General features: G+C 36.3%; 1 protein-coding gene across 1 annotated transcript in view; it reads left to right on the forward strand.

The window, feature by feature from the left end:
* Positions 1-13313: 13313 nt before the first annotated feature.
* Positions 13314-13994, forward strand: part of Smp_187140 (subfamily C1A non-peptidase homologue (C01 family)) — a gene marked incomplete at its 5' end in the record, with an annotated part of 6788 nt that continues 6107 nt past the window's right edge. The window contains one exon of the mRNA XM_018791834.1: positions 13314-13739. Within this exon, the coding sequence (XP_018645056.1) occupies positions 13314-13739 (426 nt within the window). The remainder of the gene's footprint in view (positions 13740-13994) is intronic.

Raw genomic sequence — 13994 nt, forward strand, 5'->3', positions numbered from 1 at the left:
CAAGGATTCCCAATGGTATACAATATTCAGAAGTAAATATGAAGTTTTCAGATTGATTTCATTCAAACAAACGATTCAAACATACCAACCATCAAAAACAACAATGTGAAAGAATAAATCTGATTTAATGAGCAAACATGCTTGCTATAAGGATGATTAATTGTCAGTTTCATATTTACATTGAATATTTAAGCAAAAAAGTGAAAATAAATACGTAGGTGGATGTATGTAACCAACTATGTATACTCATTTTCAAGTGTATCGATATAAGAGCTTAATACGAATGTCAAGACAGTTCTACTGTATGAGGCGAAGACGTGGAAAACTACGAAAGCCATCATCACAAAGCATGCCCTCACATGGAATCTTGAAGGTCAAAGGAGAAGAGGAAGACCAAAGAACACATTACACCGATGAATGAAGACAGACATGCGAAGAATGAATAAAAATTGGATAGAACTAGAAAGGAAGGTGTAGGATAGAGTGGGTTGGAGAATGTTGGTCGGCGGCTTATGCTCGATTGGGGTTAACAGGCGAAAGTAAGTAAATAAGATATAAGAACTTACACTATCAGTGAGGAAATTATTTCAAAAAGAGTCCAAACTATTTTGAATGTGTATTTACCTATTCATTCATCAAGGTCCCATAACCCCTTTTGTTATATCCTAGCGAAGACATTAAAGTACAGGTAACTTCCGGGACCTATTAGTGGACGATTATTCTATATATATTCTTATTGTTTAACTATTGAGTAATTAGATTGTGTATATCTATATTCATCTTATTATAAGCTTCGTTTTGACCTATGAATTATTACTGTACGATTTACTGTTGCCAAATTATATTCCGTTTATTAATTACTGTTTCCCACGTAACAGCCACATTTGACTTGATCTTGTCCAAATATTATTTTCTATTTTATGGGGTGTTGGGGTCTGTTTGTCTGATATATAAACAGAGTATGCTTGAAATAAATGATTCGCATAGCAGAAGCTGCAAATGGTGTTCTGGACTTAATTGGAAGGGCTAGGTGGACAAGGGACGAATAAGGACACTAGACTACTCATACTGGTCGAACTTCATCGATTTGTCACAGTGTTAAGATTAGGCAAGTCGTATCCCGATTGGTGGATAATTCACGTGATAAAAAGCCGGACATAAAGTCAATAACGAATGGGTATACGTCCTGTTGTTTTATAAAGTTATAACCCTTTTAACTAAAGAAGCAGATACGTTTATCTCTACTTTTTTATTTTTATTTTGCAACTTGTTATACTTATAAAACTTTAATGTAGTTTTGTTCTCGAAGATGGATAGTTTGATTGCTGAGCTTTTATCATTCTTATGAATGACATCATCAGTACAAACTTCGGGTTGAAGTGAAGTATTCGAATTTCTTCACATATGGTTCATATCTTATCCTGTACACCTCTATATTGATTGATTCTTGTTGAATTTAAATCTGAAGGGGTTTTTGTGGAGATTTATTATTTTCATAATTGAAAGCGTGAGTCAATTGAAGCTAGACCACAATGGAAAACCTGGAAGCACTGGATGACCGTTTCGTCCTTTCAGTCTCTGGCGCGAGACTGTTAGGTCCTGAGTTCGAATCTCGCGAGGCGAAGTCGTGTATGTGCACTGCTGAGGAGTCCCACAATAGGAAGAATTTAAATCTGTTATTGTTTACTTTCTTTGTTCTCTACCATCTTATAAAAATTTAGTTTTAATCAATAATATTATTGATCTGAGAAAAAAAAATTAATGATCATAAAGCCAGATACAAATTTAATGTGTATCACTTATGTTAACGGGATATAGATTGGATTAAAACATGTTCCATGCATGATTGTATTGGTGTATGTTGATTGGATAAGAATTAGCCAATCAGCGTTAGTCGATACTTGAAAAAGACTCTAGAATCTCCTCGTGTAAAAAACTATAAATGTACAGACGTTTTTCTTATTGTAATTCCTACTCCTATCTACCCTTGTAATTTAGAACATAATTTCGTTCCTGTTCAACCGTGTTCTGATTTAGGGACTTACCAAGTGATTTAGCGTCCAAGACTACTGAACAATAGGAATAGCTGGGCAGTATGAAGAAAGATTATAATAATATACTACTTAAATGTTATACAATAGTGATTATCGTGTTAGATTTAAATATATATTTTGAAAAAAATATCATCATTTAAACTCACATCCATTTCCATATTGAATTGTTTGTTTATTTCATTATTATCTAATTAATTGATTGTTTTGAAAATTATTTGGTTGAAGTTAGACATTAACACCGTTGAATGCTGGCCGACTCAGTGGTCTAGTAGTTAAGCGCTATCACATCAGTATGTCATCTACTCAGTAATTGACTAATTGTTAGTATCTCATTTCCATTGAAGGTCAGAGTAGATAAATAGTGATATCTAAGGTTGTGGAACTGAGGAGAGAACGGATTTAATTTCCACCTACTATATTGATTGTAACTTCATCTGGAGCCCTTCTTCGAAAATCACTTGGCTGATGTCTTTTCTGACAGCCAGAGCAACAATTATTGTAGATACATAGAATGTCCGGCCAATATGGGAGACCAGGAGGACCAATCGAATAGCTGTGGAAACGGGAATATATAACTTGGAAGTTTTCATAAACACATTATGTCGATGCTGGACAGAAAAGATTAGTTATGGAGAGTTAAGAGAGATAGGTCAGTAAACACATTATACAAGGAATTGGATACAAACATTAAATGAATGGTTAGCATTTGATAACAACTGAAAAGGAGAGCCCAGGACAAGGTTGGTTGAAGATTCCTGGTCGGCGCCTTATACTCCATGAGGGCTAACAGGTGTAAGTAAGTATGTAATGACAGATGTGTGGGAAATATCGGAACATAAGACAAATTCAAGTTGAAATCAATGAATACTGAATTTAGAGAGTTTGTTAACGTACCGTTTGCAGGTGAACTACAGTTACGTTCCAAATGTGAAGGTCAGGTTTTAGCGATCTGATTGTGATAGCTTTCGTAAAATCTCCGAGATTGGATCATTAAAGAGTAATTAACATCTTCAATCATATTAGGCAAGGTGATTGGAGGTAGACGGTAGAAATTCTTGCATCTAGGTTTCATGATAATTATCGTTCATTGGTAAGGTTTAACTACATTTATGTTCCATATGGAATTCAACCCCTCCCCTCTTCACTTCTACAATCTGATACACTGCATTGAGTTATTTTGGGATGAACTAACCTCTTGTAGTTCTGAGTTACTTACAGTTGATTGATCACTGAATAATGACCAATGTCATGTTTATCTAGTTCTTTAGTAATGATCGCATGTCTACTGATTAAGTTAAAATGTGGCCATTACTTTTAGCAACTTAACATTACACGCACTATCTTTTAGATAAGCCTTATTACTAAATTTTACCGTCATATTTAATGAAGGAAACAATAATCTACTTTAAATTCATTGAGTATTGTTTGCTTGGATCTTTCCATCGATTTGTTAGGACTGTAGCTGGTCAGTCTCTAATTGACATATGTGTATACCGTGCATATTGCCTCGATATAGCCTTAATTCACAAGCGTGGTAAGCAAAGATGGATAGTGGCTAGTAATGGAATCCAGGACGCGCGTTTCGTCCTGTTTGGGACTCGTCAGCTGGATGTACCTGCATCTCACAGTTGATGTTCACTCTGAGACTCGAACCCAGTACCTTTGGCTTCAAACGCCATCGCGTTATCCACTCGGCCACTGAGTCCTACTTTCTTATTATTACTTGATTTGAACAGCGATTCTGTAAAACCGACCAATCCCCTACAATGGATTAAATCAAATACACAGGAGCTGTTGCTTTATAGCCTTCATGTTGAAACAAAAACGGTAGAATAGGCAGAAATGCTTTATTTCAAATATATTTTCCCCCACCAAACTGGTTTACTCTAATATTAATAATATGGGCATGACCTTAGATGTTGGATTTAGACTATTACTACTATATTACCATAGTTATTAAACGTCCAGGTCTAGTTGCGGAGGCGAAAAAATTCCAGACAGTCCTTGAGACATATCACATGTTTGGCTTTTATCCCATAAAAAAATGATTCTATGGTAAATCAATATGATTTACATAGTTTCAAACGAATTGTCATAAGATGCATGGATATAGGTGTTTGTGTGTGTATATATATACAAAGGATAATTTCTTTAGTTGACCAAAAAAAAATTGTAATTTTTTTAAATCACCTGGTCATTGGATGGTAAGCAAAGTTGGATAGTGGCTAGCAGTGGAATTCAGGAGGCGCGTTTCGTCCTATTCGGTACTCATCAGCTCGATTTAAGGTTATATAGAGGCTATACGCACAGTATGTACATATACCAATTAGAGACTGACCGGTTGCAGTCCTAAAAACACCAATGGGAATATTCAAACAAACAATACTAAGTGAATGGTCATTGGATAGTCGTAAGTACTCTGGTACAAGACTTACTTCACAGATTGATTGATATCTTACATAATTCGTAACGTTGTAGATAACTGAGGAAAATTGTATGTTTGTTCCCACGCATGCTGATTGTTATCGATCTATTAAACTAGTGTTAATAATGTAACTACATTACGATTGCTTATAGAAACCGACTGACCATTAAGCGTCTTTTGAAGATTGTTCAATTTGAAGATAAATTAAGTTGTGGACTGAATTTGATTGAAAAATTATTTGAAACCAGAAAGTAGTAGAAACAGTTGTTTTGTTCTAGTATGGCATTTTTGATCCATAATCTATCCAGATACAGATTTTATGATCTTTTTATCTCACGGTCAGTCCATCATACCTTCAGATCATTTAGTCGTCTATTAGGTTCGTTATAAACCTGGAGGTCCCCAATTTGTACTATGGCGGTGTCACGCAACAGCTTACGAATGCCTCCTGGTTTTCAATGATTGTACAGCTGAAGTTATTCCACATCGTAAATTATATTTAAAAGTTAAATTATAAACACAATATCCTTAATTTGTTGGATAACATAAGATACAATAACTAACTAGCAAAGAGTAAAAGCATACGATTATATATATATATATATATATATATATATATATATATATATATATATATATATATATATATATATATATATATATATATATATATATATACTTTTCTTACTTCCTGACACCTGTTACTCCTAATGGAGCATAGGCCGCCGATCAGCATTCTCCAACCCACTCTGTCCTCCGCCTTCCTTTCTAGTTCTATTCAGTTTTGGTTCATTCTTCTCATGTCTGTCTTCATTTCGCAGCGTGATATGTTCTTTGGTCTTCCTCTTCTCCTTTGGCCGGAAAAAAGATACTCGAATAACTCAAAAGAGTAAGGAGATATGTGTTTTAAAAGTCACTCACCAATCACTGAAATAAAAACACACACAATCTAATCACCAAGTGAATACTTCAGTGAGGAATAGGGGGTTGTCAACTTGAAATAAAAGTCAATATATTGGTAGCTATGATTGAAACATTGGCAAATAATCAGTTTATTGATTTGTATTTACATTTACATGGAATAGTTACTAATGGATTATTGATTAATCAATTCCAAAAATAGAAATAGATATTTTATACAAATTAAATGCTGATATTTGATTGGTTTAAATCATTTGGAATAATATCATTGAAATGAATACAGACAGATATGGAAGAAATTTATATAGTTAAGATCATGAGTCAATTGAAGCTAGACCACCATGAAAAACCCGGCCGTTTCGTCCAATTGTGGGACTCCTCAGTGGCAGTGAGCATCCACGATTCCGCCTCGCCTCGCGAGATTCAAACTCAGGACCTACCAGTCTCGTGCCGGAGCACTTAACCAATAGAGCACTGAGCCGACTGGCTTCCAACACCAATCCACGATATAGCTGTGGAAGAAGCCTATAATATTACCTGACCTTAGAAAAAAAACTACTGTACTGTTAATGTCTATGCATCCTTAGGGGAATTTTAAACGAAGATACATAGAGTAACATAATTTCTGTCAAAGTAAATGAATATTGTATGTATCAAATCTAGACATGAAAACAGACTGGTAGATCTTGGGTTCGAATCTCGTGAGGTGGGATCGTGGATGCGCACTGCTGAAGAGTCCCACTTTGGGATGAAACGGCTATCCAGTGCTTCCAGGCTTTCCACGGTCGTCTAGCTTCAATTAACTCATGATTTCAACATTATATATAAAAGATTTATCGATTGTTGTTCTGTGTTGAACAATGTAGTTTAGATTCTCAATAAACTTTAGTTAAACATTTGTTACTTGTCCTTGGACACAGATAAATTCGAAAAGCAGTGGTTAAAGGAAATCAATTCAAATAGAAACAATTCGGATCCAAAGAAGCAATATAGCAGCCATTCAATTTTGGAAGTGAATTAAAAGTAATAATAAACACAGTCCGTGAAAAAACTCGCAAATGAGGTGGTACACCAAAAAAAACCCGAATCACCAGTATGATACATAGTGAACATCTTATCTGGAGCCAAAATATTAACAGAATATACAAATGAAGCAACAGTAAATAAACAACTTTAAATATAAGGGGAAACATGAAAAGTTATTATTGTTTAAAATGGGCGTATGAAGGTGGGACTTTCACAAAAATGCACACAGACATGCAAACCCATGCACGAAAGGAACTTACAATAATAAAGCTACGCATGATATTTATTTATCTAAACTGTTATAATCTATTAACTCCGCCTGTAGCTTCTCCGGGGGCTACTGCTAGTCTCAAGCCCGGAAAAAAGGAGGGTCGGGGGTAGGGTTGGAGAACCCATCCCGTAGAAAACTAACTCGCTAAAAAAACACTAACCAGAAATTCTCGTTCATAAATAGATACCTAAAGTAAAAGCTATATAGAGTGACCGAATCTTACTTACGTCTGTTACTCATCGTGAAGGAGCATAGGCCAACCACTAGCATTCTCCATACAAATCTGTCCTGGACAATCCTTTCCAGTTTTTAACTAGAAGTCATTCAACCTGAAACCTTTTCCTGGCATAGATTAGTAAAATAAATGTGTTCTTGATCATAATCATTTTAAGTTGATCTTATCACTTGACATTATTGATAAGATGAAACCTAATTCATTGAGTAGTGTATGTTTCCGCCTATATTTGTTTTTAATGAAGATTTGACTATGTGTACAGTTAATTCAGATCAGATTTTAAGATCATTTGTTCCCTCAGGATCCTGGAGCCCATGTACACCATTGGTTTGGAATCAGGGTTTTCCAACTCCCCTAGGTGGACACTCCACATCCACCAACCCGGTTAGTGAGCCGGACATTCGCTTTTCGTCCTTTCAATTTCGCAAACAACATCCCAGCCAAGAGAAGGCAGTGAGTAGGACTTCCCTGGCAGAGGCTATATACGCGTGGCCATGTGAGAGCATTTTGAGAGGGAGAGCGTACTTTCCCCACTCTCGGTCGTACCAGGGCATTTGGGGGCTGTTCATTTATAATCCCACACTGTTTTCCACTTTTTGGTTTTGGTCATTTATCCTTAGTCATCTTTAAATTACACATACAATTTTACCCTCTTTGAATTATTAGTCAAAATTCCATACACTAAGATTTATTAGGTTTACTGATTTATTTAACAGAAAACTGATGACTACTTAATTAAACATTAAAGTAGAATAAATCGTTTCCAAAAAATATATCATGAAAACACTTAATATCGATTGAAAACTACTCAATCAATGGCATTCGAATTACAACCGTTTTGAAATGGATCAGTACAACTTAATCCACTCAGGTTTTGCCCAAACTAATTTGCAACATTTATCACTGACATAACCATCATGAAGAGGTAATGTGGTTCGGTTTTTAAAAAAAATTGAGGTTAAGCGCTTGTGCGCGAGACCGATAGTTCTAGGAATCGATTTTCGCTAGGCGGGATCGTGGATACGCACTGATGAGGAGTCCCACAATAGGACGAAATGGCCATTCAATGCTTCCGGGTTTTCTATGGTGGTCTAGCTTCAATTGACCCATGATTTCAACTATAAAATTACTAAAATCTCCACAAAACCCCCTTCTGATAATTATAGATTAGATATAATATAAAATATATCAATAATTAACTCGAAAATTGTTCAAAAATGAACTTGTTACATGAGTGGTTAAGGCGACTACGTGATATTGTTGATTAGGTGTAGTTGAAGGACTTCTTTAATTAACCGACTTTTGATTACTATCAGGGAGTTTGTGTAGATTATTGGATTTCATAGTTCGTATCACGAACTGGTGTTACTTAATCATTTCAGTAAGCAGGCGATACAACGATGTTTGCACAGTTATAGCTCCGTTCAACTGTGTACATCCATGAAAAACCTTAGAATAGAACAAAAGACCTCCAGGCCAAGTGGTAAGCACTTGACCTTTAGACAGCCTAGCCGGTGTGAATATCTATTTTCCATAAGTTTATGATATTGGACAACAATTTACTAAGATCATTAGGAAGCTATTGCCTCATATCCTACATGTTTAAAGTTTGTTTATCACCGTTTCTCTTCGAAACTGCTGAGGAGCCTAATACTAGGATGAAACACTTGCAAAATGCTAACTGGTTTTCAACAGTTATTTAATTAAGATCAGTTTGAGATGTAGGCTATGATCAACTTGATGTTTACTGCTATTTACTTTTCATAATATTGCTGATCAACAAAATGTATTTATAGTCGTTGCGATAACCTTAGAGTTTTGAAGCAACTTCTTAGTCAATCAACAAATAGTCTGTAATAGTCAAATGTATTTATTAACAGAAGTGATGAAACTTGTAACAACATAGTGACATTTAGAGTAATGGTCAGTTTATTAAAGCTGACAAAGAAGAATAATTCCCGAGCATGAAGTACATTCTAAACAGTATACGAAAGTGTTTCTGCTGGGCGTTTATGTTTAAATTTCATACAAAACCTTAAAACAGCGTTTTATGGGAGAGGACTAACCAGCTTCCAGCTGAAGAGGAATTTAAGAAAAGACGTTGGAAGTGGATCGGACATACATTGAGAAAATCACCAATGTGCATTACAAGGCAATCCCTAACTTGGGATCCGGAAGGAAAGCGGAAAAGAGGAAGGTCAAAGAACACATTACTTTGGGAAATAGAAGCATATATGAAAAGGATGAATGTGAACTGGAAAGAACTGGAAAGGAAGGCTCAGGACAGAGTTGGATGTCGAATGCTGGTGAGCGGCCTATGCTCCTCGACGAGGGGTAACAGGAGTAAGTAAGTAAGTAAGTAAGTAAGTAAGTAAGTAAGTAAGTAAGTAAGTAAGTAAGTAAGTAAGTAAGTAAGTAAGTAAGTAAGTAAGTAAAACCTTAACTGATATAGTTTTATCAGTTATGTAAAGTGCGGTTCAGAAAGAAAAAACACCCACCAATATCTTAAATTACCCAACTTTATGATTTAACTTGGTTGAATAAATCCATTTTGTTATAGAACGTCTCTATGTGAACTGTGTTAATCAGAAGGGGTTTTGTGGAGATTTCAGTATTTTCATAGTTGAAATCATGAGTCAATTGAAGCTAGACCACCATGGAAAACTTGGAAGCACTGGACAGCCACTTCGTTCTATTGTAGGACTTTTCAGCAGTGAGCATCCACGATCTCGCCTCACGAGATTCGAATCCCGGACCTACCATTGTGTGTTAATAATGTGCAGAGTAGAGTCAGGGAAATCATACAATACTTGAAGGTCGTATGGTAGGTAGGATTCAAATGTATGAGGGGGAGGCGTATTGTAAATAGATTATCCATATAATCAAGGCAATGGACTACATACGATTACTTAAATTAATCTAGCCACCCAAAAATATACATTAGAACAATGAACATTATTCAGCTATTAGAAATCAAACTTCCCATATAGTCTTTAAATTATTTTATTATGTTTGTTGGTCAAGAGTTAAGATTAAATACAATGACTGAGTCAGATGTTAGACCATAAGAGATGAGAAAAACTTCCACATTTCATTCACAGTTTCAATAAGCTGATTATATAGTGAAAGGAATCGACTGTCTTGGTTTTCTACTCAGAATTAAGATATGAGAAAATCAGTCTTTTCTCGGTTGAAGCTTTGGGATTGTGAGGACGGTCCACAGGTGAAGTCGAGGAAGCTCTAAGAAGCCCAGAAGGAGCCGAACACATTTCATCCAATCAGATTTGGGAAGAACATTCTAGAATCACTACGTATAGCTTCCCTATTGGACAATGCTGATAACTCCCTGTGTGCAGAATGGATAACTATAATGATGATTTCGTTTTTACTAAAAACTATAAATACCTGACAGTTTTGTACCATAATTGACACTGTTTGGAATAACATTCCTTCTACTTGTCTTCTGTCTTCTGATTTGTGACTTTGGAGGGTTCTAGCGTTTGAGTGCTCAAGTATTACGCAACAGACTAAGAAATCTAAGTTCGAGATATAAGAGGGGAGTATTTCGTACTTTGCAAAACAAATCAAATATAATTTTCCGTCAGTAGTACTTGTAAGTATCTGATAATGATTTTCCTAGCTAAATAGACTGTTGTATCCAAAAAAGATTAAATTATGAATAACCTCCGGGATCTATTTAAAGACAGTTATTATATATATATTCTTGTTGTAAGACTGTTAAGTAACTTACTTACGCCTGTTACTACCAATGGAGCATAGACCACCGACAACCATTCTTAAACCCATTCTGTCCTGGACCTTCCTTTTTAGTTCCATCTAATTTTTGTTCATTCTTCTCATATCTGTCTCCATTTCTCGTCGTAATATGTTCTTTGGTCTTCCTCTTCTCCATTGGCCTTCAGGATTCCATATGAGGACTTGTCTTGTGAAGCAGTTGGGTGATTTCCTCAATGTGTGTTATATCCACTTCCAGAGCTTCTTCCTGATTTCTTCCTCCGTTGGAATCTGGTTTGTTGTCTCCCACAGTAACTTGTTGCTGATAGTGTCTATCCAACGGATCCGAAGTATCTTGCATAGACAGCTGTTATTAATCACTTGTATCTTCCGGATGATAGCTATTGTAGTTCTCCAAGTTTCCGCCCCATACAGTAGAACTGTTTTGACATTTGTATTGAAAATTATGATCTTGGTGTTGGTTGACAATTGTTTTGAGTCCCAGATGTTTTTCAGTTGTAAATATGCTGCTCTTGCTTTGCCGATCCTCAGCCCTCACATCTGCATCTGATCCACCGTGTTCATCAATGATGCTTTCCAGATACGTAAAGGTTTCCACATCCTCCAATGCTTCTTCGTCAAGTGTAATTCGATTGGTGCATGTTAAGTAACTAAATTATATATATTTATATTTCTTTCATTATAAGCATAAAATTGACCTATTAACTACTATTCTTAAGTTATTCCCAATGTATTAGTTACAGTCTCTCACACTCACAGACACTTTGGGACTGATCTTGTATAATTGTTATTTTTTATTTTATGGTGTGATGAGATCTGGTTTACTTGTATAGAAACTATGTAAGTCTGAAATATATTATTCATACAATGGAGGCTGAGATTACCTTCTGGACTCTACTGGTAGAGCTAGGCGAGAAGGACCTATAGGGATTCACAGTTAACATAAGGCTGCTAGTGCTGTTTTGACGTGTCATTAGCTTAGCACAAGAATAAAGTCATATAAGTTGGTAATCGGATTGACGAATTTGTCGCGTGATAATTAACAGGGCAAAAGTCATATCATGGACTGAGTTTTAAAAATGAACAAAGTTCAACAGAATTAGTGGAACTAACCATATGTTGGTTTGGTTTGGTTGATGTTCTCCATGTTGTATTTGAGGATGTTGCTTTTTCCATTGTGTATGTTGCGGTCTACTGATGTAGAGGCTGTTGCTACACAAGTTATATTCATGTGTATTTGTTTGTATGTATGAGATAGGAGGGCTAGGTGATCAGCGAATTCAAAATCATTTAGTTGCATGTAAGCTGTTGGTTGTAATCCATGCTTCCCGTCAGATGTCGAGGTCTTCATAATCCAGTCAACTACCAAAAGAAAGAGGAAGTGGGAGAGTAGACAGCCTTGTTTGACTTCGGTCCCTACTGAAAATGCATCAATCAGCTGTCCTTCGTGCACGACTCCGAGGGCTACTGCCGGTCCCAAGTACGTGTAAAGGAGTAAGGTTGGGCATGAGTTTAGCGACCCCATCCCATACAAAACCAACTCCCTAAAAAACGCTAACCAGAAAAAGTAATTTAGGACTCACAACCTGTTGTTGAGAGCTATGTTGAATTGGTTGAGTCTGTCAGTATGTCAAAGGAAGGACAGTATTGAACCATTGTTATGCTGTTTGTCTAGTTGTCTAACGCTTCTTTAGCTTAAATATGATCTTGGCATTCACCAGGCAGGTGATTATCTGATTCTCTGTCAGCTCCTTTCCTGGTTCTTACGTCCTCCATTAACCTTCTGAATTTTTCGTGATGCAAATATGATCAGTCTGTTTCTGAGTAGTGTGATCCGGTGAGATAGACCCATGTAGCTTTGTGTATGAAATTCTGGGGAACATAATAGTACCGCCTATAAACATTTTGTTGAATGCACATAGACTTGCAAATGTGTTACTATTCTTGTTCGTTTCTCTCATTCAGTCCATATCGTTCATTGATATCTTGATACCCAGTGTTGTCCATTCCGGCTTTCATGTTTAAGTCCTCAATCAGTATGGTCGACCTTTTCTAACCCCACCCCTCCTTGTGGGAAGGCAACATCGCTGTTATGCTGGTTATGTGAAGGAAACATCTTACTGCCGTCACACCTCTGTACATTCGGCAGTACGACTTCACCTTCGGACCTTGGGATTGCTGCTTTTAGTCTTACCACTCTTTAACCGACCTGTCTGACATAGTAGGACCTTGAGGAACGATTGTTCGAGCCAGTAAAGCCCGATTGGTTCATCACGACAGGCAAGCCCGACCACCACGTCAAGGTAACAACAACGGTCGGGACTTTCTTGAGCATTTCACTAGGAATCGATTGCAGCCTCTCGTAATATATACATAGTGATCTGTCAATCTGAAATCAATTATTTAATCAATGAAAAGTAATGCTCATTGAATAAAGTCCAACAAATTGTCGAATGTATACGATCACACACACAAACACGCACACAATATTCATCATTTCTAGGAAAACATCATTTTCATAATTCACATTCACAAGTTTCAGCGTACATATTACAAAGTACACAATCATTTCAGTATATATTTTGATTACATAACTATTGATGTAAGTGAACTGTTTAATCAGAAATGAAGTTCATCTTCATACCACTGATCTTCTTACTCGTATTAACTCATAATGGTACTTCAAAGAGAACATTGAAATTCAATGATCTATGGGAGAAATGGAAATCTGTTTATACTAAACAATACACTGATGAAGATGAAGAAGCCATTCGTAGAAGGATCTGGAATAAGAATCTAATTAAAATTCAATTACATAATTTACGTTATGATTTAGGCTTTGAAACATATTCTATTGGTTTAAGTCAATTTACAGATATTGAATGGAATGAATTTTATTCAATGTATAAAGTGAAAGAAAGATTAATCATTCCTGAATCATCACCATCATCATCTTTTATTGAAGAAGATTATGATGTGAATAATATTGGTTGGACACCGGATTCTTATGATTGGCGTCATTTTAATATTGTGAATGAACCAAGAGATGAAGTAAGTTTAGATTATATGTCTTCTTCATAGTTGAAATCATGAGTCAATTGAAGCTAGACCACCATCGAAAACCTGGAAGCACTGGACGGCCGTTTCGTCCTATTGTGGGACTCCTCAGCAGCGCGCATCTACGATTCCGCACTCGCGAGATTCGAACCCAGGACCTACCAGTCTCTACGCCAGAGTACTTAACCGATAGGTCCTGGGTTGGAATCTCACAAAGCGGGATCGTGGATGCGCACTTCTGAGGAGCCC

This window comes from Schistosoma mansoni (assembly GCF_000237925.1).
Source record: "Schistosoma mansoni, WGS project CABG00000000 data, chromosome 1 unplaced supercontig 0071, strain Puerto Rico, whole genome shotgun sequence".
In the NCBI taxonomy this organism is placed as follows: domain Eukaryota; kingdom Metazoa; phylum Platyhelminthes; class Trematoda; order Strigeidida; family Schistosomatidae; genus Schistosoma; species Schistosoma mansoni.